This window comes from Chlorocebus sabaeus, chromosome 12 (assembly GCF_047675955.1).
Source record: "Chlorocebus sabaeus isolate Y175 chromosome 12, mChlSab1.0.hap1, whole genome shotgun sequence".
Lineage (NCBI taxonomy): Eukaryota > Metazoa > Chordata > Mammalia > Primates > Cercopithecidae > Chlorocebus > Chlorocebus sabaeus.
Genome location: NC_132915.1, coordinates 98,717,459 through 98,740,991, shown reverse-complemented (window position 1 = coordinate 98,740,991; position 23,533 = coordinate 98,717,459). Strand labels below are relative to the sequence as shown.

Genomic DNA, 23,533 nt, shown 5'->3' with positions numbered 1-23,533 from the left:
AGGGAAGGAGTCAATTCCCCGCACCCGCCCAAGCCGGTGGCCACTCAGGGCTCTAAGCCAGCTCATGTTCTGCCCCTCATAGACCAGGCACGGGGTTGGGCTGGCAACAGGCCTGCTCAGCCCTGCTGGGGCCATGGGGCAGACTGCAGGCCACCAACGATGTTGAGGGCACCCAGGAGCCAGGAAAGCATTCAAGGGAACACCTGGCAAGTCGCCCCCACAGGTCTCTCATTAGCAAGAACAGAGCCTGGGCATCTGCCTCTGTTGGACGCTGGTATTTGGAGGGGGTGGAAATGCAGACCAATCGACCACCCATAGTGTGAAACATGCCTAGTCACACCACCCACCCCCTCCAACTCGCCCAGCATCTGACCATGCTCTCCCTTGCAGGACTGACAGGCCTGAACGACAGGCACCCAGGCCAGGCACAGTGGCTCATACCTGTAATCCCAACACTTTGGGAGGCCGGGGCAGGTAGATCACGAGGTCGGGAGTTCAAGACCAGCATGGTCAAGATGGTGAAACCCCTTCTCTACTAAAAGCGGGCACCTGTAATCCCAGCTACTCCAGAGGCTGAGGCAGGAAATTGCTTGAACCCAGGAGGCGGAGGTTGCAGTGAGCCGAGATCGCGCCACTGCACTCCAGCCTGGGTGACAGAGTGAGACTCCGTCTCAAAAAAAACAAACAAAAAAACCAGTCTCCTGAAGCAATAGGAGCCAGGAAGAGAGGGCACAGCCAGCTTTCATCTACATGTTGGGGTTCCACATAAAATAATCCTAGGAGTCACAGCTGACACAGGTGTTCCAAATCCCTAACTCAGTAAACTGACCCTGGAACCGGCTAAGGCAAGGGAACCGGATGCCTCGTCCCCCTGTTCCCAAGGGTTGTAGAGAAAGTTCAGGGAAAAGTGGTTCCACCTCCTGCAGGATAAGGACCAGGCAAGCCCCTGAGCCTGGCGTTCAGGGCCCTCTCTATCCCAGCCTCTGCTGACTTCCCAGTCCCATGTCCCAGTCCCCCAAGTTGTCACGTGGTTCCACCTTGGATTGGACACCCATGCCTCTGGGACTCGCCGAAACCGAAAGGAAAAGCTGACTGTCGACCCAAAAGTGTAAACGGATCTCCTGGCCTGAGAAGCAGGAAGGACGAAAGGGCACATCTCCAGGTCCATGAAGCTGGAAGGAGGCCAGGCCCTTAGGCAAGTGCCCTTCAGGGATCGGAGGTCACAGTGTGATGGGCATCGCCGGGGAAGGGGCTGGGGGCAAGCAGCAGAGTCTCCCCGCAGTCTGCCTCTGCAGGCCCAGCCCCGACACAGAGGCAGCGCCAGTGTTCACTGAGCTCCTCCACTCAGCAGACACCCCAGAGGGCTTCCTTCGAGTCCTCTCGCCGAATCTGTGTAGAGGCAACCAGTCATCAGGGGAAGGAGCTCGCTCGCCAGGCTGCCAGGGAGGACCGGAGCTGGAGACCCAGAGGTGGTTGGGTGAGCTGGGGGCGTTTGGGGCAGGAGAAGGGTTGCTCTGTCATCCTTATCCCAGAAGGACATGCAGACGATCCTTCCCATCAGACAGGAGTTGACGACGTCCAGATTCTCTCCCCACTGTCATCCTCTCCGATCCTCACAACAGCCCTGTGAGGTAGGGGGTGGGTGCCTTCCCCCTTTGACAAATGACCACAGCAGGGTGCGAAGCTCAAGGCAGCCCGTCCTCTGCTCCCTTGGGCTGCTCCGGCTGAGGGGGCGGGTGGGTCTGTGGTTCCCTCGCATGACTGGCTCTGGCTTCTGGCAGACAGACCTGCCTGAAGGGACGTTTGTTCTAGGAGCCAGAAGCCCACTCGGCCTCTGCCAGTGGCCTCCCCTGACTTCCCAGCTGTCTCCGCGGCAGGAGCAGCCCCCAGAGGTGGGGAAGGAGGCAGGAGCCCTGGCCTTGGTGCCTGGGCAACCCTGGCCTGGCCTCCTGGAGAACATGCAGCCGTAGGCTGCCCCTGCCCCAGGACTGTAATGGTTGACCCCATGGAGCAGCCACCGCCTCCTGAGATCAGCCACACCCATCACAGTCATAGACACACAGCAAACGCAGCAGACACGCCCTGGAGCCCTGTCAGGACACACTCACACTAGCATCTGTAGACTAACACGGGCCCAGGTACACACTCAGACACACACTGCTCCAGATACACACACTGTGTGCACCCACATGTGCCCTCCCACGCACAGCCGTACACCTGCCGAGGCACAACCCCGAGGGTGGGATGAAGTCCGCAGCCTCTCTAGGCCTCTGTTTCCCTGAGTTGCTCCCCTCATCCTCCATCCACGATGGGGCAGAGGCAGAGGCTGCCAGCCAAGGGGACACTTCCATAGCAGTGTCCTGAGCCCTGGCAGCAGCTTCCTTGGGTCTCCAGGTAGAAACCATTCAGGACCTCCAGGTGCTGGTGCCAGCAGCCAGGCTGGCCTAGATGAGTCTCTCCTCCGGCGGCACCTTGAGGACACTGTCCATCTCCAGCCGGGCCCCAGCCACCTCCTGCTGGCTTGGGCTGTAGGTGCCCTCGGACTGGCGGCGCTTTCGGGCTGCCAGGATCCCTGAAAGGAGGCCCAGGAGGAGGAGGAGGAGGCAGGCACAGGCTGCAGGCACGGCCACCTCCAGCAGCGGGAATGGCAACGGCAGGGGCACGCCCTTCTGCAAGAGACACAACACCGAGGCCTAAGACCACAGAGAAGGGGAGGACCCTGGGCCCTCAGCAGCACAAGGACTTGCTCAGAGAAAATCAGAGCTGGGAGCAGGCTGCCCTGGGAGCGGTGAAGACCCAGCCCCAGGGGTGTACAGGCAAGTGCCAGGAAACCACCTGTCAGAGCCACTGCTCGGGGAGTCCTGTACAACAAAGGAGTTCTGGCTAGAAGGACAGAGACGGACACCCAGCAGGAGCTAAGCAGGGTGCGTGGGTTTCACAAAAGCCTACAAGGGTGAGATGAGGCAGAGCGGGAGCTGGGGCAGACTGAGCGGCCCCCTGCCACAACAGCCAAGTCAGAATCCACTGGGGCCTGCCTGCCGGGGCGGGGTGGCACAGGGAGCAGGGGACTGTTCTGACAGCTTGTCCCTGCAAGCCCTGGCCCAGGCTTCAGGGGGCCCAGCAAACCTCCTTGCTGTCTCCAGTCACAGGCTCCCAGGATGCCCCATCAAAGCCTCTACATGCCTGGGACTCTGAAGTCCCAGGATTCGAGGATTCCAGAGGCACAAGCTCTGGGACTCACCAGCCTCCCTCTGTACCTCCAGGCTTCTCAGCCCGCTGTGACCTGGGTCCTAAAACTAGAGAGGAAAGTCCCTCTGTCCTGAGAGGGCCCTGCCAGCCTCCACCCCTGAACATTTTAGGGGAGGAGCTGTAAAGCCATTTCCTTCCCCTGCCCTGGGAGGTGGCTGGGTGGGGAAGCCAGAGGCTGTAAAAGTTCAACTTGAAAGGAAACATTCCCCATAAGTGGAGGGGATTTGTGGTTTATGGCCCAGGCTGCCAGAGGCCTGTGGAGATCAAGGCTGTTCCCCAGACTACCCTTCCAAGCCCCTCCTCGCCAGCACCCACCTTCCCCCCACCACCCCCGCCCCGAGGAAGGGGTGTGTCAGGGAGGGTCACAGCTCCAGCCCCTGCCGCCTTCACCTTCGACTTTGTCTGTCCAGGCTCCTCCCGGGCTGAGCCCCCTGGGGTTGGGGCCAGCCTGCACAGTGGCCGAGCCTGCCCCGGTACAGACTCCCAGGCCACCCCCCCTCGCCCCGGGTCTTCCAACTCAGTCTCCTGGATTCACCAACCTAAATCCCAGAACACCAACATCCTCTTGGCCCTGAGTCCTGGTTGGATTGGCAGAGACCACCTGTACTCACTGCCACTGCCCTGGGCACTCTGGGGAAGCCCCTGACCCAGCCAGGAGCTTTGTGCTCTTGTCAATAGATGGTGGCAGCCCCCAAAGCTCTCCCTGGCGTGGAAATACCTCCTGTGTGGGGGGTGTGGAAAGGACCTGAGGCTCTTCTCACTGCCCCACCCCATGACAGAGTGGCCCAGGAACAGCACCACGGTGCTCTGCTCTCCCCAGCAGCATCAGCTCACCAAGGGCCCAGCAGGCCACGTCCACAGCCCCTCACCCCGGCAACACTCACCACCACTTCACAGAACTGGCCGGAGAATCTGGCATTGCAGATACATTCAGACACCCCTCCAGCTGCCCGGCAGGTGCCCCCATTCAAGCAGGGGTTGGTTTCACAGGGGAGGGCGGGGACCTGACACCTGGAGAAGGAGGGGGGCTGAGAAGCGGCTCCCCCATGGCTGCCTCTTGTGCTCCCAGCTGCTCTGCTGCCCACCCCCCCCTTCAGCAAGCATCAGAGCTTATCCATTCACTGCCCCCATGCGCTGCTCCTGCCCAGCTGGGCCCTGCCAGGTGACCACCCGAGCAGCCATAACTGAGAAGGACTCTCCTCCCATTAGAGTGGCTGGGGAGCCTGTGTGAAGGCAGGTGCCCCGGGAGCTGACGCCACTGTCTGCAGGGCCCAGAATCTGCAATTTTACGGTCTCCCACAAGCGGGCTGAGGCTGTTCCCAAGACTGCTACCAGGTCTGTATCACAGAGGATGGTCTTGGAAGACATGGAAGGAAACTCAAGTGACAATGGTGACTGTGATACCAGGGAGGGGTGAGAAGGTGGGCAAGGACCCCCACCCCACCCTGGCTGGAGGAATAGCCCTTCACACTCGTTGGACTCCCTCACCGTTCCCAGGCCCCCAGACCCACCTCTGGCCAGCAAGACCCTCCAGGCAGCTGCAGTTGGCAGTGGGAGAGCCACCCTCACACGGGCTGCCATCGAGGCAGGTGACATTCAGGATGCACTCCTTGGCTGGGACAGGCAACCTGGGGAGAGAGCAGAGGCTGGAGTGGGTGCAGGACGCCTAGGACCTGTCCTCCCCAGTGCTATGACCGTGGGCCACCTGAGCCTGTGTTCTCATGTATGGAATCCAGGGCCCTCCTCTGTCGGTCACGGGACTGCGGTCCCTGGTGGGAGGGAAGGGTCACTTACTTTCCAGAATCTCAGAGGACTCTGAGGACAACAAAAAGTAAGGATTCTGAACAAAAGCCGCTCCTAAACGCATTGCCTAGACATTCCTTGAGGGGAGAGGGGGGATCAGGCCACAGCCAGATCCCTCTTCCACAGCTGGGCTCCAGGGGGAGCCACTGAGAGATGAATAAGGGAAGCGCCAAAGCCTGATCCCCTCCCTCCACCCCGACCAGTGACCAACAGGGATGAACCTCGGTGTAAGCGGCCGGCGGCTCCCAGCCCCAGACCTCAGCGCTGTTTATCTGAAATTCCAAGCTGAGTGTGTTTTGATCTGTTTTATCAGGAAATTTATCAAATTAAACTGGCCTCCTCATGTCACAGATAAGGACACGAGGATCAGGGAAGGGAAGCAACTCATCCACAGACCTGGCAGACTTCTCTGCCCCACCACAGTCCCAGGGAGCATTCGCAGCCCATCTCTGCCCTGGTCACCCCCCATCCCGGGCCCGCGCCCCTGCCCAGCCATCCCACCTGCAGCGCGGGCCTCCGAAGCCGGGCGGGCAGTGACACTGGAAGCGGCCGTCGGGGTGCATGTGACAGCGGCCACGGGCGCAGGGCGCGGAGTGACAGGGGTTGACGTGGGCCTCGCAGCGCGGGCCTTCCCAGCCCGGGCCGCAGGCGCAGGCGAAGGCGTCGAAGAGGTCGCGACAGTCACCACCGTGCAGACAGGGCGAGGGCGCACACACGGGCGCACCGCGGCAGCCGAGGATGGGGGCCGGCGTCCCAGGCCAGGCCGCGAAGTGCTCTCGGGCTCCAGGGGCCACGCCGGGTCGGGGCCGTGCCAAGGGCAGGGGCAGGCCGCCCAGTGCCACGCGGCCCAGGCAGCCGGTGAAGTTCTCGGCCAGCAGGACGTGCGCGGCACCTGGGCCCTGCAGGAAGCCCAGGTCACCGGCCAGGCCGCGCAGCGCCACCGGGGTGGCCGCACCGTCCAACCACAGCAGCCAGCGCGAGGGAGCGGCCGCCGGGCGCTCCATGGCCAGGCGCACTCTGTGCCAGGCACCATCGGCCACGCGCGGCCCAGGTATGGGCAGCACAGCGCCGGACAGGCCGTGGCCTCCGCGCACGCCCCCCCGCCAGTGAGCCATTGCGCACCGCCAGCCACACGCCTGCCAGGGCGCCCGCGGCACGCAGCAGCCAGGCCTCGGAGTCGCGCGTGCGGAAGGCCAGCGACAGGCCGCCGAGCGAGCTCCCCGACGACGCGTTGTGCCCGCTGAACGCGACGGGGGGACCCTCGCGGAACGTGGCCTCGGCCACACCTGCGGAGAGAAGGAGCCTCAGGGAATGGCCCACGGAGCCTTCTCCAGACATGCCACCTCCCCACTTCCCCCAGCAAGTGGCAGACAAGCCACTTACTGGGGGCAGGGCACACGCACCCACCTATCATCTAATCCTGGAAACTGCAGCCCCTGCAACCACCCTCATTTCTACCCACAATGTATTTCCTACCCACGGAGGAGCAGTTCTGGGCCAGTGCTGGGGGCGGGGGTCGGGGCGGGGTGGGGGGGCGGTTTGGGCGGCCAGGTGCCATGCCTAGGCGACCCTCCAGGTCACAGGCCGGCCAACAGCAACTCCTGGCAGAATCTGGCCCCTTCCCTCCTCCGTGAAGCTGCGCCACCTTAACCACCAAGGCTTGCCTTTCACTGCGGCCAGTCATCTTTGTAAAATGCAGATCTGGTCATGCCCCTGTCCTGCTTAAAACCCTCGGAGGCTCCACGCTGTCCTTGGGATAGAGTCAGAGCGGCCTGACTGAGTGTCCTCAAAGCCCCTACCAACTTTCCCACCCCGTTCCTGCTGGCCCCTTGCACTTCCACTGTGCTTGCAGACCTCAGGGACTTTGCACACGCTATGCCTCTCCATAAAATGTCCTTTCCCCTGTGGCTCTCAGAGTCTGGCCTTGAAGCCTGGTACAGGCTCACCTTCTCCAGAAACTCTGTCCCTCTACATGCGGTGGCCCTGCCACACTGCCCTGGGGCTTGGCATGCCTGGTCCACCAGTATCCTACAAGCCCTGAGAGTGCAGATGGGATCTAACCAGCTTGGGTGTCTAGCACCCAGCACAGGAGCTGCGCAGGACACACACTCACACACAAAGCCATCAGGGACCTCCTCACACGTGGCAGGTGGGAGACAGGGCTGGCCGGGACACCACAGCTGCTGGGCACACGTAGGCCCTGTGAAATTGGCAGGGCAGGAACAGTGGAAGTCATTCCAGGTGACGAGGCAAGTCCCACCATTGAAACAGGGGTCAGGCTGTGGGAGAGGCAGGGCAGGGGTTGGCTCAGGACTGCAGTTAGCATCACCCACCATAACCAGCATTGCAGTGCTTCTTCACCGAGCACCTACTAACAGACCCAGTATCTCCTCACAAACGAGTGGAGAGGAAGTCGCTAGCACCCCCATTTTACAGAGGAGAAAACTGAGGCTCAGTAAGGCAAAGCCACTTGCCTGAGTCACCCAGCCAATAAAGAGAGGAACCAGAGTTCATGCCCAAGATGTTACAACTCCAGGGCTGGTGGAATTCTGTTCATGATCTAAAGGGTGTCCTGTTCCCCAAGTAGCTCCTGCAGAAAGGCTCGGGCAGCCTCTATCTCAGTCAGTGTGTCTCCCGCAGACCAGGACTGGCTGGGGGAGGCACGGGGACTGCTAGAGGGTAGGAGCAGCTGGGCTGAAGAGGCGGTGAATGCAAATCTGCCCTGCCACCCTCCTGTAGTGGGACCCCGGGCAGGTCACTTCACCTCCTCAGCCTCAGTTTCCTCATCAGCAAAAGGACACACTAAGCCCCAGTGATGTAGGACAGATCCTAGAAAAACGACTCCCACCCTCACCCCCTGGACACTTACACTGCACATGTCCTCGGAGACACAGCCTGCGGTGAGGTTCCAGGACTGCCTGCCGCCAAGCTCGTTGGGCTGGCTTGAGTTATCCAGTGGCAGAGGAAAGAAGGGGAGGTGGCGGCCATCGAGTCGCAGGTCCTGGAGGCAGCCTCGGAAGGGCCCACCCCAGGGCTGGCTGTCAGCAGCAAGGAGCCTCCCGCCCACGTGCATGTGCTGCCCCAGGTCCTGCAGCTGGTCAGGCCCGAAGCTGATCGTCACCAGGTGACGCAGCCCATCATCCCAGCGCCCAGGGAGCACTACAGCAGGACTGCCCGGCACCTCAGCCCGGATCTGACCCTCGCTCAGGAATACTGTCAGACCAGCTGCGGAGTCATTGGCAAACTGGAGCAACAGGCCAGCGGGCTCCCGAGTACGGAGAAGGAAAGACAGTGTGAGGTTGGGGCCTGGCAGCTCTTGAAGCAGAAAGGAGGCAGAACTTGAGGCACCTCCCAAGCCAAAGGTGGCAGCAGGAATCTCTGCAGGGAGAGAAGGTGCCAGGTGTGAGGCCTGCAGTTGAGGGAGCCAGATCTCAGGTGCTGCCTTCCCACCTGGCTTATTCCTCACCATCAGCACACGTGGGACCCCTGTGGGGTCGAGGACAGTTGCAACGGAAATGAGTCCACAGATCCACGCAGGACCCTCCATGGACACAAGGCAGAGGCTGGCACTGCTCTCGGCGCTCGCAGCCCAGGAGGACGTTCTCGCCGAGATCCTCAGGCAGCAGGAGGTGCCCATCCACATGCACGTCCTGGAGGCAGCCTGCAAAGGTCGAGTCCCCCAGCTGGGCGGAGGAGATCCCGGCAGGCAGTGGAGTTGCTGAAGCCGTGGGAGCCAGGGCCACAGGACCAGAGGCCACACAGAGCCGGGCAGGGCAGCCCTCATGCCAGAGCCGTAGCTCCAGGGTCGCTAGGTGGAGCACCACCTCCACCTGGTGCCAATGGCCATCGTTTAGGCCCAGGTCTGGCAGTCTCAGGACAAGCACAGTGGTGCCGTGGCTCCAGAGTGTGGCCTGAAGTGTGGCTGCCACCAATGCCAGCTCCAAGCTTTCCTTGGTGTCATTGCGAGTGGCCAAGGTCCCAGCGGGCAGTGTAGTGCGAAACCTCAGTGCCAGACCCAGGGGGCCACCAGCTGGCACTGATGCCTGAATGGAGCTCCCAGCCATCACAGAGAAGGTGGTATTCTGGCCACAGAAAGGTCCATGGGTACCAGGTGGGCAGTGGCAGACATAACTGTGGGCCCCAGACTCGAAGATAGGGATGCAGGTGGCAGCCAGTGGGCAGGTGTGGCCCTGGCAGCCAGTGAGCTGCACAGAACAGTCGCGCCCGCCCCACGTCTCTGGGCACCTGCAGATATAGCCTGCCACAGTGTCACTGCAGGTTCCGCCATGCAGGCAGGGATCTGACAGGCATTCATCCACATCTTCCTCACACGTCGGCCCTTTGGGAGAGACCAAGCCAAGGCTCAGGGATGTCTGGGGCCAGAACCACAGTATTGACCCAGAACTTACATGCCTCTTGTGATGGGGACCTCAGTACCTATCAACCAAACCAATTCCCAAAGGATTTCTCATGGTCCCCTCAAGACCCCTGTAGGCCAGAAGTCAAGATGTCCCTTCCCTTCCCATATCTGGTGAGTCTCCAGGCCCTGTAGATCTAATCTCCTAAACACTCTCCAATGCCCCCTTTCTCCTACCCTCCACCTCCTGCCTTACCGGCTCTCTGGGCGACCATCCTGCATCCTCCAGTTCACCAGCCTTCAGAACCCTTTCCCATCCACCTCCACCAATAGCCAGAGGTCTATTTCTAAAGCATCACCTGGCCAGGTTCCTCTGCTGCTTCAGGTCTACCCTGACATTTAAGACGCCCTCATGGGATGGGTCCTACCAGGCTCTCAAGCCTCAATCCTGCTTCCCACAAACCTCGAACCTCCCATTCCTCCAAGCATTTCCTGGAAGGTCCCGACTCTGGGGTTTTGCTCATACTGTTCTACCTGCTTGGAATGCCTCATTCTCCCTTACCCTTCCTTTCAAACTCCTACTCATCCTGCAAAGCCCAAACTCAAAGAGCCCAGAGGCTTTCCCTAACTCCCAACCTCAAACTACTGTATCACTCTCCAGTCATAGGCACAGCTCCGCAGAACCCCATGTTAAACGTATCTGTTTACTCAGCTGAGATCTTCAGGGACCTGAGTATGTCCTTGGTGCCCAGCAAAGGGTCTGGCGTGGCTTTTATGGACAGAATGATGAAATGGAGGAGCTAGTGGGGTAGTGCACGCACCTGAGGCACTCTGAGTGGCCCCCCAGGCTCCAACCCCTCAGTCCCTCTGCCCCAGGGCCCTCACACTGGCTGTGAATGGGCTGCCTCATCCTCCCTCCAGGGATCCCTTCAGGTGTTCAGGCCCCAGCTTGGGTCAAGAAGCCATAGCCACTGTCGCTCCGAAAGAGCCACATCCCAGCTGGAGGAACCCAGGCCCAGAGAAGCCACCAGGGTTTGAAGCCCAGCCCCGATCAGCTCACAAATTCCACAGCTTCCTCCTAGGAACCACCACCCACCAACCTCCTCCTGCCCAGGGCCCACATTCCTCCATACCTGTCAGGAGCCACAGGTGGCCCAGGAAGGTCCACAGAGCCCCCAGCTCCATTGCCATGCCCTCCAGACAGGTTGAGAGTGGTGGGCGGGCACTGAGGCTGGGGAAGTGGGGAGGGACAGAGCTCCCTGCCCGGACCAGCTGCCTCCTTCGGAGCCTGCTCAGGAATGCCAGGCACTGGCCTCCCCCATGCCCAGCACGGCCTAAAGGGAGGGAGGACAGGCAAAGAGCCCAGCCCTGCAGCTGGGGTCCCCCCTCTCTGGCTCTGACCTCAGAGGTCTGCCCTCCCTGTCACCCAACAGCTAAGCTCAACTGGGAGAGGAGCCGGGTTCCCGCTGATACTGGTGAACCTGGGGGATGACACCCCCTCATCCTCTCAGCTGTAAGATGGGGTTTTAAACCCCTGCCTCATGGGGCTGTGTCAAGGAAAAAACAAGATGCAGAGCAAATGCTTCCCAGAGGCCAGATGTGCTGTGTGGGCCCACTGTGTACCAGGCACCCAGGAGGCCATGGCTCCTGGGTGGAGGCAGTGGATGGGCCTTCAGGGCCCCCAGGAGTGTCGGCCATCCAGCGCTGGGGGACACTGAGTCCCACCATCCATCCAGGGCTGGGGGACACTGGGTCCCACCATCTTCAGGTGACGGAGGGAGGAGGAGATGTGATCACCATCTCTTTCCCCTGGTAGAGGAGTCTATGCCCAGGAACCTGCCAGGGAGAGGAGGCAGTATGCCCCAGCAGGAATGCGGGCGGGCGTGAGGGAGGTGTCGCAGGCATTCCAGAGGGGGCAGGGACATTCAGTGTTGGAGGTGGAGTTCCCTGGGCTCACCGGTGTCCTATGTCTGTGCATCTGCATGCACCCAAGGCAGGGGGAGACTTTCTGAACCCCCAACTCCTGCCTGACAGGCCCCAGCTCCCCAAAGGTCAGAGTCATCTTTCTACAGATGCTGCCCCCTAAATCTCTGCAATAGCCCCTATGTCCTTCTCTGTCCTGGCTGAACCGCCTCCGTCTTTCCTGAAGACCGTCCTTCCACATGTTCTCCCAGACAACCTCAGCCCACTATGGCCCCAGCTGCCGGGACTACACACCTGAGCCCCAGTCTCACCTCCAAAGCGAGTCCTAGTTCAGCCACCCTCAGCGGTCACCTGGGCCCTCATACCCACCTCCTCCCTGATCTCCTTAACCCCATCAATCCACACATCCAGACAGAAGGGACCTTCTCACCCGAGGACCACCAATTCTGATGGTGCCAGGGCCCACCCCACCCCAGACACCTGCGTAGCCATCTGGGCAGTGACACTGGAAGCCATTGGGCAGGTCCTGGCAGCGGCCTCCGTTGAGGCATGGCCGTGAGGCACACTCATCCACCTCCACACCGCAGTCGGCTCCTGCAAGAGGCCCAGCTGTGGGTCCCACCTGCACCCTCAGAGCCAGGCAGGGGCTGAGAGGGTCTATTCTATAGCTAGGGAGACTGAATCCAAGAGAGGGCAGTCGCGGGTGTGGGGTGGGGTGGGGGTGGGGCACAAGATCCCTCCCTGGGCATCTGGACACGGGCTGACCACTTTCCCAACAGGGGCTCACCCTCAAAGCCAGGAAGGCAGTGGCACACGAAGCCCGCAGCGTTGCGGAAGCTGAAGGTACCAGGTAAGGTGGCCTGGACGCCCCCGTAGAGGGCCGGGTCAGAGCGCTGCAGGCATCGGCCCCCGTGCTGGCAGGGGCTCGATGCACACTCGTCCTCGTCCACCTCACACAGCTCGCCGCTGTAGCCTGGGGACACACACATGCAGACATCTTCAGCAAGGGACCGTGGCTCGGAATAAGCCACGAATGGCGAGGGAGGGACGCAGTGAGGGCAGCAGGGATGACCATGGCAGCCTTCAGCAGCAGCGGCCTATTGCTGCTGTTACTGGTCTTACTACTATTTTTCCTTTTTTTTTTTTTTTGAGACAGAGTCTTGCTCTGTTGCCCCGGCTGGAGTGCAGTGGCATGATCTCAGCTCACTTCCACCTCTTGGGTTCAAGCGATTCTCCTGCCTCAGCTTCCCGAGTAGCTGGCACTACAGGCACACTCTACCATGCTCAGCTAATTTTTGTTTTTTTAGTAGAGAGGGAGTTTCACAATGTTGGCCAGGCTGGTCTCGAACTCCCGACTTCGTGATCCGCCCGCCTCAGCCTCCCAAAGTGCTGGGATTACAGGCATGAGCCACCGCGCCCGGCCTAGTCTTACTACTATTACTAGCGTTAATTACCGAGCCCTTTGCAGCTGTCAGGCCCGTCCCAAGGGTTTCCCAGGCGTCGCACCTTCACTCTCCCCGCAACAACCCCAGGAGCAGGTGCTACGATCAGCCCTATTTTGTAGATCAGGAAACTGAGGCTCCGACAGGTTGCAATCACACACACACTCTGGTCCCGAGGACCCAGTGGGCACTCGTGCACAGTCACACATCTGCCCCGCCGCCCCAGGCCGCACACGCGCACACCAACCCCTCCACCCCAGGCCACGCACGCATACACAGTACCTATCCGGCTACCCCAGGCCGCGCACCTGCATGCACACACCTGGCCAACAGAGGCAGCGGAAGCTCCCGAGACCCTCGAGGCAGGACGCGTTGTGCGCACAGGGCGCCGATGCGCATTCCAGCACCTCCTGCTCGCAGTGTGTGCCCTCGTAGCCGGTGCCCGCGCAGTCGCACCGGAACCTGGGGAGGGTGCGCGGGCGGAGCTTAGCGCATGCCCGCCCCTTCTGCCCCGCGCCCGGGCCTCCCCGCACTGGGGCACCCGGCGCCCCAACCCCCTGCCCCGCCGCTCGCTCACCCATTGACCAGGTCGTGGCACGTGCCCCCGTGCGCACATGGCTGGCTCTGGCACTCGTCAAGGTCCAGCTGGCAACGGGTGCCCCCGTAGCCTGGCACGCACACACAGCGGAAGGAGCCCACGCCGTCCAGGCACGAGCCCCCGTGCACACAGGGCGCCGAGGCGCACTCGTCTACCTCCGTCTCGCAGGTCAAGCCTGGATAGGGCAGGGGACACAGGGCGCAGGATGAACACCCAGAGCAGGGAGGAAGAGGCCGAGCCAGGCCTGCTGCAGAGTTAGAGATTCGTGGGTTCATTCATTCAGAGCCGGGTGGTGGTGGTGGGGCGGGGTGGGGGGGTCACGCCAGCAAAGGCAGGGAGATAAACGAGACAGACAACCCTGCCCTCATGGGGCTCACAACAGTCTAGGCCAGTACATGGTGGGGGTGGGTGGGATTTGGCCAGTAGTTACGTAAATGAGCTGGGTTTTGATGTTGCCAAGTTCAACAAGGAAAGGGGTTGGGTCTTGGGAAAGCAATAGCCGGGGTCTGCTCTGATCAGGGAAGGCTTCCTAGAAGAATAGGCTTTTGAAGGATTCAGATAGAGGACTATGGGCATCAGTTGGATTCCAAAGAGACTGCAGCAGGAGGCAAGTTCTGCTCCGGGCCAGGGCCATGATGCCCTAGGCAGGGTGCTTGGAGGGTTGGAAGCAAGGGAGAGGGTGGAGGAGGTGAGTCGGGTGGGAGGTGTTAGTGCCTTGAGGACCAGGTAACCTCTGGGTCCATCCTGGAAGTTTCAGACAGGTAAGTGGCTTGGTCCCACGTACATTTTAGTTTTTTGTTTGTTTGTTTGTGTTTGATTTTTTTTTAGACAGAGTCTCGCTCTGTTACCCAGGCTGGAGTGCAGTGGTGCAATCTCAGCCCACTGCAATCTCTGCCTCCGGGGTTCAAGTGATTCTCGTGCCTCAGCCTGCAGAGTAGCTGGGATTACAGGTGCATGCCACCTCACCCAGCTAATTTTTGTATTTTTGGTAGAGAAGGGGTTTCACCATGTTGCCCAGGCTGGTATCTAACTCCTGGCCTCAAGTGATCCACCCACCTCGGCCTCCCGAAGTGCTGGGATTACAAGCATGAGCCACCGCACCTGGCCCTACCTATTTTTTAGAAGGTCCACTTTGGTGGCTTTCAGACCCCAGAGAGGCAGGAGATGCTTGAGTAGGGTAATCACTCCTCCTGGTGTCCCTGCACTGTCCTGGTTTTAGAACTGAAAGTACCAAGTCCCAGGAACCCTCACAGTCCTGGGCAAATCAAGACAGTTGAGTGGCTCTCCCATGGTGAGGGTGAAGAGGAAGGGAGATGGAGAGTCCCAGGGCTTCAGATATACTGCCCGAGATCATCCTGGACTCACGTGTCACTGTAGACTCCAGTGAGCCCTGCCCCCTAAGTGGGTTTGGTGAAGGGGGGACCAGAGGCCCAGCTGACTCCAGCTGGAACCCTCCCCCTTCTCAGTTCATTGAGCACAAAACATGGCCCCACCTTCCCGTGACCCTTCCCTCATCCCTCCCCATCCCCACTCCCGCCCTCTGTGCCAGGGGGAGCCAGGCCTCGTCTGGAAATCCCAAACTCCCCCACCCGGCTTGGAATAGAAAGAGGAGAGAATGAGTCACGGCAGATGCTGCCCCCACTCACATCCACAGCTTACCCAGGAAGAGTCACCCGAAGTGCGTGAGCCCTACACATCAGGGTGCACAACCCACTGCCCACGCAACCCACTGCTCACACAACCCACTGCCCGCGCAACCCACTGCTCACACAACCCACTGCCCGCGCAACCCACTGCCCGCGCAACCCACTGCTCACACAACCCACTGCTCACACATGCACTCAGACTGCAGAGACACCCCCAGGTACTGGCAGAGCTTTACAGATGCAAAACAGATCCTGGAACTAGGAGACACACAGACAAATGTGACCTGCACTGGCATGTACACTAATACACCCAGACACGGAGACACTGGAACGATGAGAAAGATGCATGGAACTAGCTTCCCAAATCTCTCTTCATCAGCTGCCATCGCTTCGCTATAGGCCCCCTGCCCTGCAACTCAGCCCCCCAATCTGTATCCCTTGCTCTGAAGTAACTTCAAACTGCCCCCTGCCCTCAGAGTACAATTGTCTGAATTCAGGATTGAAGTAGAATCCAGAGCATCTGCACTGCAGACTAGAGTCTGGACTTAGCCTCGCTCCCAGACCTGTCCCCAGCTACGCCCTCCTTCCCGACTTCAGGCCTCTCTAGGAAGCCACTCCAGGATGCTCTCGGCTCAGACCATGGGTGGGCCTGGGACGGGCCACACTCTGGAGAAGGTACCCTCAGTGCCAGTCACTTTTCTCAGCACTTACATATATATTATCCCACTCCAGACAGCAGCAAGCCCTGGGGTACATCAACATTACAGTTTGAACGAGACCATGTATGTCTCTATGCTAGAACTCTGGGGGAGACCCAGAGGCCAGGGGTCCACATTGCATTCCAGACCACATCAGGAGTGTTCAAATGAGCTAATGGTGCTTGTCATGTAGACGGTGTCTACATGACGGCTTGGCACAGGCCTGAAGTAAGTGCTAGAAAGACTATCTGGGCATCCTCACTAAAGTCACGCCAGGCATATCCACACTGCCAGAGATGTCTGAGGGGTATCTCCACCCCCAGAGCCAAACTGAACTCGAGGCTGGACTGAAATCACATTTATCGAGTGCCTGAGATGTGCCACACACCATGCCAGCACCCGCACACACATACTCTCACCCAGAGCTGCCAGGTAAGCCCGCAAAGCATTAGTTCTGTAGTCAGACCAAGTGGGTATACCCTAGAGCTGCCCGGATACCTGGGGGTGTCCCTACACGAAAGTCAAAGCTGAAGCCACAACGCTTGCACTCTGAGCAGCTGATGGGATCCGTATCACAGACCTTCTCCCAGGGCGGCCCAGGCTGTTACCTGCATAGCCAAGGGGGCAATGGCACTCGTAGCGATCGGCCAGGTTGCGGCAGGTGGCCCCATGGTGGCACGGCCGGGATGCACACTCATCGATGTCCAGCTCACAGCGAGGGCCCTGGAAACCCGGCACGCAGTAGCAGCGGAAGCCGTCGGGATCTGGACCCTGGGGCACACACAGAGCGCCGTGGTGGCATGGCTGGGTGGCACAGCCCCGGGGCTCTGTGGGCCCGCAGGTGTAGCCACCACTCTTGGTAGCCTGGCACTCGGTCCCTGGAGCACACGGGTCTGAGGCACAGGCACTGGGGGGCTCTGAAGGCACCGTCCCTGTAGAAAGAAGAAACTGGCTGGGCAGGGTGGGCAGAGGTTACAAAGACAATCTCCTCCCCACCCTCTCAGGCCCACCCCAGACCCCGAAAGCAACATGGGTCTCTCCATGCACAGGATGGATGGAGGGTCAGGGGTCTGCAAGCCAGGTCCCAGTAAGCTGCATACATCCTACACCCAGAACTGGCAATGGTTTTAGGAGAGTCTATATAACAGAGAAATAGGACCAAGGATGCCTGGCTCCTGGGCAGGATTAGTGAGCAGAGGCTCCCTGACGCTGTGAGCTTCTCTCCACTGTCTTGTCCCTGCAGGCCCCCTTTGAGGTAGGGTCTGCCATGCCCATTGCACCTGACAGCAAAAGGAGGCCCAGGAAAGTAAGTGAAGGCTTGCTGAGTCTGCTCGGCCCTGTCCACTTCACACAGCAAGTTAGTGTTCGCTGGGACAGGCTTCAAGGTCTATCCGGGTTATTTCAGCTCCGCCTAGGGAGGGGTCTGCCTCCTGCAGGCCCCATCCATCTGAGGAGGTCCAAGAGGGTGAGGCTCCTCCCACTGCCCCCTCCACCTCTTCTGCCAGGGGTCTGGTAACTCCATCCCTGGGTGAAACTGGAGATGGGCCCGACCTCAACCTCGGGAGGATGGGTGGACAACTTCAAAGGCAGGGATCGTGTGCTCCGCTGGTCTCATTCCTACCCCTTCTCCACCTCACTACCCCCCACACCCTCTACCAGCCACTGGCCTGGGAACTTCTAGAGGGTCCCTGGCCCTCATTTCGTCCCCCATCAGCAAACACCTAAGTGGCCAGCCTGGCCGAGGTCGTGTGGTACAGAGCAGGTATTGAGATGGCTCACGGGACACCTGCCCCAGGCCACAGTGATGCTTCCAGCACTGGAGCTGTCTCTAACAGAGGGTCACCAACTGGCTTGGAAGCCATGCCCAGAGATCCTCATCCCCCTTCCTCTCTTCCTGCCTTCCTGAGAGCCTTGTCACCCCAGTGCCCAGGCGAGGGACTTGGGCTTTGAAGTGAAACAGCCCTGGGTTCAATTTCAGCTCAGAAAGTTACTATGAGACCCTAGGTAAGTCATTTCTCCCACGGAGCCTCCGTTTCTCAGTCTGAAAACTGGATAATAGAACCCCCTCATCAAATGCTGAGCTATTCAACCCCTCCGTACCGAAGTCAAGGGCTGCTTTTGGTAGGAACTCGGTAAGGATGGGGGAGGGGAGCCTCCAGAAGACACAGCCCCCATTCCTTCCCCCACCCCCACCTGCAGCTCCCAGAGGTGCCCCTCCCCCACCCAGGTTGTCATCTAGACACTAACCAGACCCCAGAATAGCTCAGACCCCGCACCCTTCCCTCCCCCACTCTGGTGAAGCCCCCCAGATAAGGCTGGCGGCCTCTCAGGCGTCATCCGCATTCCAGGCAGGGCTGTCCTGTGGCCTGACCCACATCCTTCCAGCTCCCTCAGGAAAGGGCGCAGGTTTGGGGTGTCGGGCAGTCCTGGTTTGTATCTGGGGTACAAAAAGTGCCCATCTCGTGGAGGTGTTGAAAGGATTCACCAAGGTGATGTGGGGCACAGCCCTGAGACTAGGTGTAGCCAGCACTGCGCAGGAGGGTGCAGCACTCATAACCCATGGTAAAGGACCCCGGCTGCCGGCGCCTGTCCCAACAGGCCCCTCACTTAATCCCCCCACAGAGCACTGTCCCTCACCTGTGCAGTACAAGGGACCCGCCCCCCCATCCCCCCCCCCCCGCCATCCAACCCGAAGCTTTGTCCCCTATCTCAGAGCAGTTGGGACCGTGCCAGGGAGGCAGCACCAGGGAAAGGATCCTGGGGGGCGGGGGAGGTACCTTGTCACAAGGGATCTTCCCAGGACCATGGGAGCAGATGGGCTTTAAATGACAGAGCCCTGGAGACAGAGGAAGGAGTTTCTCCAGTCAGAGCCAGGAGGGGAGGGAAGGGAAGGAGCTGTCCGTCCTGGGAGGCATGTAGTAGTGCCACAGTCCTGCCTGGGAGGGACAGCCATCTTTCTTGTGTCATTTCGGTTGATCTTGGCATTTACCCTCCGAGGTGGACAGTATGATGATCCCCGTTTTACAGCTCAGGAAAGGGAGACTCGAAGCAGCCTCACAGTCCACGGCCCGAGTGAGGCTGGAATCCAAACCCAGGGCCTCACTCCAAGCTTCCCGGAATCACCGGGGTCCACATTAAGAATACAGATTCCTGGAGCCCCCTCCAGACCCCACATTTAGAACTGGGCCCTGAGAATCTGCATTGCAACCTGCTCCCACGGGATTCCTTTCACTTTTAGGTGTGGGAACCTCTGACCTCAGGTTGTCTGTCTTCCAGGAGTGAGCCTAGGAGGCCACGAAAACCCAGGCCAGACAGGAGAGGCAAGGAGGGGCCGGGTGTGGAGGGCAGCAGGGTGGAGGAGGGGCTGTTCCCGGGGCCAGGCTGGAGGGGCGGGGCCTGTTGCCAGGGCAACGAGGGGCCTGTGCTTATCTTCACAAATCCCTCCTGACCTCAGGCTGCCTGGGCCGACCTGGCAGGGAGGGATTAACGGACACCCGCCCCTCCCCTTCGACCTGCTGCCCTGTCCTGGGGAGGGCAGGAGGACCCAGCTGTTTACTGAGTGCTTACTATGTGCTTGGGCCTGTGCGTCTATTATTACATTGTTATATTTGATTCAGACCAGAAAAGGTGGGTGCTATTAAGAAAATTTCTGTTTTTGTAACTCAAAGAGGTTGATACTTTTGCCCCAGGTTGAGATGAAGAATCAGATCCGCTCCTGATTTCCCAGAGGTCCACATCTCCCAGTGCATGTGAAATTTTCATTTTGCAAACACTAAATTGCCACCCACATATTGTCACTTTAGTACCTTTTAACTGCCTCACCCTGGAACAAAATCTCTAAAGGTTTTCACAGGAATACATCTTCCAATATCAGCCTGGGCAGAGTGGGCAATCTTCCCCGTCTATTCAAAACCCAGCTGTTAGCAATCCCACTGTGTCTCAGGCCTCACTCATTAGTAACACCTACTTTTCATGCACTTATAATAGGCCTGTTTATAACAGCCAACAACTGATGAGAAGTGTTTTACTGAAGCCAGGGGTAGCGGCTCACACCTGTAATCCCAGCACTTTGGGAAGCCGAGGTGGGAGGGTCACTTCAGGCCAGGAGCTGAAGACCAGCCTGGCAAACATAGTGAGACTCTGTCTCTACAAAAACAAAACAAAAAAAAATGAGCCAACCATGGTGTGGGTCCCTGTCATCCCAGCTGCTTAGGAGGCTGAAGTGGGAGGATGGCTTCAGCCCAGGATGTTGAGGCTATGATTTCATCACTGCACTGCAGCCAGGCAGCAGGGTGAGACCCTTCCTCAGACAAAAAAAAAAAGAAAAAAAAAAAAAAAAAAAAGAAAGAAAACCCACAAGCAAAAAAAGAAAGTGTTTTACTGGGGAAGCTTCCTTTCCCAACAAATTGAGAGAGAGAATATTTCTAAGAAGCGACCTAAGACCTCCTAAGGTGTGGGAACTTCTAGCATAGGGGAAGAAATTGTTCATCTAATATCCCTGCACCCCAAGGGGCCGCAAGGGTAGGGCTAGATAACCATGGAGGCTTACAGACGCTCACTCAGTCATCAGGAAAGGGTGAAATACTATTTTGGGCAGAATAATTTGGAATACTCTTTTTCAAAACTGTTTACCTTCTGAGGTTAAAAGACATAATTCTGATAACAGTAATTGCAGCAATAGCTGTCAGGGACGGAGCACCTACCCCGTGCCTGGCACTGACGAACCCTTGAGTTTGGGCTCAGAGCACAGTTCCAGTGAGTTACCTCCTGAAGTGAGGGGGAGACAGAGCAGGCGGGGTTCCCCACCTGCCACCCCAACAGGCCACTTCTAACAATTTTACTATTAACGGTTCGTGGGCTTCCATCTAAAATTTCCCTTGAAATTGGGGGTTCCATGCCAAAACCTGGGGTGGGGAACCACTCACTGCTTTCTCTTCGAATCCTTGTACTAGCGCTCAGAGTGAGCCAGTCCTCGTTTTGTGGACACAGAGAAGAGAGGCGACTTTGCCTAGGCTAGTAGCACAGTGTACTGTGAAATCCCAGCACTGGCTCTGGGGCTGCCTGGCTCTGGGACTGGCCATCTCTGGGCCTTGTTTACCTCCTCTGTAAACTGGGGGTATCAGAGCCGACTTCATAGGCTGTTGGGAAAATTAAATTAGACCTTGTTAATAGCACAGTGCCTGCCATGGAGTGGCTGATCTTATTCATCAACAATTATTTACTTGAGGCAGACACCCACTGTCCAAAGGATCCTGACATTAGGTTGAATGTGTGTGTCTTTCTGCTCCATCTCTGCTTCTGTCCCGAAGGCTCCCACCGCCTTCTGGCTGGAGGAGGGGCCGGACTTGGGGCCTGGACTCACTGCCCCTTTGTCTGCTGGGCTCCCTGGGTGTTCGGGGAAGGGAGGGTGGATATGAGAGCCCAATGTGCCCCATTGTACTCCAAGATGCTTGGTCCTCTCCATGGCAACCAGCCGGGCCTTTGTGGCAAATTGGGACCAGGATGGAGGGGCCCAGCTCAGGGCCTGGCAGGGGTGGGGAGCAAAGCCAGGGGCCCATGGCCTCCAGAAGCCCCCATCCCCTCCAGGATGGAAACTGGTTTTCAAGTGACAAAATCCCCAGTCACTCCCCTCCCGGCAGGCAGGCTAGGGTACCAGTGTGCAGAAATGGTCATGCCTGCAGTGTCCCCCGCCAACTTTTAGGGATCCCCAGGGATGGGGCTCCCAGCACAGAAATGGCAGAGGAAGGGCTGCCCGCTCCTGGGTGCCCCAGCAGGCCTGATGGGGTGAGTGTACACACAGTGTCCAGACCACCCACAGCCTCCATCCACTGCGTGCCTGCAGGTCCTCTGTGAGTGCAGAGTGTGAACGTACATATGTCTACACATGCGTGTTGGGGTGTGCACACTGGTGTGCAAACACATGCCATGGGTGTGCACATGTGTGTAGGTGCATGTGCTGGTAGATCCACGTGTCTGTGGCACCTGTCCCTGTGGCGCTGTGTGCCCTTGGGCGTGCCACTCAGGTGTGTGGAGCGTGGGTGTGTGAGCACAGGGCAGGGGACAGAGCCCGGATCCACAGACTGGGATCTCATGTGCTTTGTATGCAGAGAACAGAGAGGAGCAGCCACCACCCCCCACCATGCCCTGCCCCCTACAGAGTCCAAGTCACCTGCCAGCAAAGCCCAGCTCATAAGTCCCCATCCCTCTCTGAGCTTGGTTTCCTTCACTATAAAATGGGGTCCACATCCTCCCTAGGGCCCCATAGAGAGGCTGGGAAATGAAAGCTTTGTGAGTGCGGGAAACTTGAGGGTCCCCAGGTGGGACTGGGAGAGGCTTGGCCCCCACACCCTGCAGCCTGTGGAGCTCTGGGGCAGGGAGGGCTCCCCCAGCCTCAGGAGAGCCCACGCCCTCCTTGGCTGCCTCCCCAGCCTGTGGTGGTGGGGGCAGGGGACTTCCCATGCCCGGCCCCTGTAACTATAGTAACTAACACCAAGCGTTCCCTTGGACCCCCCAGGAGGAATTCCAGCCTCCGAGACCTTGGACAAAAGCAGAAAGGGCTTGGCGAACGGGGTCTGGCTTCAGGGAGCCCTTTCAGATTGGCCTTGGAATGCTGGGAAGGGGGCGGCAGGAGACACACACGTTCCCAAATCCCCAGACACCCGCAGGGACCCAAAGCATCCCCAGCAGCCCCCAGCTCGCAGGCAGGGCTACTGCACAAATGCAGGGGCGCGGGCAGGGCTACCGCACAAACAGAGGGGTGCGGGCAGGCACCCAGCTCCCTAGCTCTCCCTCCCGCTTCTCCACCCAGTCCCCTGAGTTGGGGTCTGCAGTGCCCATCCCACACCCCTCATGTTGAGAGCAAAGACCCAGTTCAACCCTGGACAACTTACACCCCACAGCGTGTGCTGGGACACAGCTCACCACACCCAACTCCTCCGACACAACTCACGGCTCACCCCAGACAGCTCATCCACCTCCCAACTCTAACACACCCACAACCTGTGCCCCACAACCCAGCCTGCGACTCAGAACACGCTCCGGGGTGAGGCTCACGCCACCTGCAACTCCCCAGACTCAGCCTCTAGAAACCCAGAAGTTTCCCAGCCCCAACCCCCAGCCGTTTACAGGATGCAACAGAGCACCTCCCAAAACACGTACCCCATCCCTCACCCGCATCAGCTCTCTCAAATCACGCCCAGCCCCCAATGACCCAACCCCGGAACTTACAACCCCCAATGTGAAACAGCCCCCCACGTCTCAGAACACACTCACCTCCGTGGAGCCCCACAGAGTCTGGGGGCCCACAGCTGCGCACTCCTGTGCACCCCACAGCTCAGGCCTGCACCCACGCGGACCAGCCCACCCGCCGCCCCAGCAGCCAAGGCTTGGGGTGTCTGCCCTAGGGGACAGATCCTCTCCCAGGCCCCTCCAGACATGGGCCCCAACTCACCAGCCAGGAGGGAAAGGGCAGGGGCCCAGAGCAGCAGCAGCAGCAGTAGCAGGACATAGGCCAGGGACTGGGGGTCCCGGGTCCCAGGCCTGGCCAGCGCCATGGCAGCCCGCTCTGCTCGGCTGCTGTGGGAACCGGAGGGCGGCCTGGCTGGCTCCGCACCCCCCTCGTTCCTCCAACCAGCACTAATGCTGTGGACAGAGGCCCAGCCCCTCCCTCCCCTCCCCTCCACCGCCGCCTCCTCCTCCCACCCAGGCCTCCTGGGCTGCTCCACCTCGTGGACGTCCCCAGACATCAGCCCCAAGTCCTCAAGCCCCCCAGCCTGTGGTGCCGACCTGGTCCTGGCACCCACCAGTGTCTTCCTCTT

The 23,533-nt window shown here is 59.5% G+C and overlaps 1 protein-coding gene across 1 annotated transcript; it reads right to left on the bottom strand.

Moving 5' to 3' along the window:
• Positions 1–92: 92 nt before the first annotated feature.
• Positions 93–23,322, bottom strand: CRB2 (crumbs cell polarity complex component 2). The gene is given in 14 exon segments (XM_008006323.3): positions 93–2,669; positions 4,134–4,260; positions 4,761–4,877; positions 5,554–6,152; positions 6,154–6,338; positions 7,166–7,331; positions 7,922–8,430; positions 8,519–9,391; positions 11,813–11,926; positions 12,120–12,305; positions 13,097–13,236; positions 13,352–13,547; positions 16,325–16,648; positions 23,167–23,322. Coding segments are annotated over 14 exon segments (3,864 nt in total). The 5' UTR covers positions 23,270–23,322; the 3' UTR covers positions 93–2,444.
• Between the last annotated feature and the right edge of the window lie 211 nt (positions 23,323–23,533).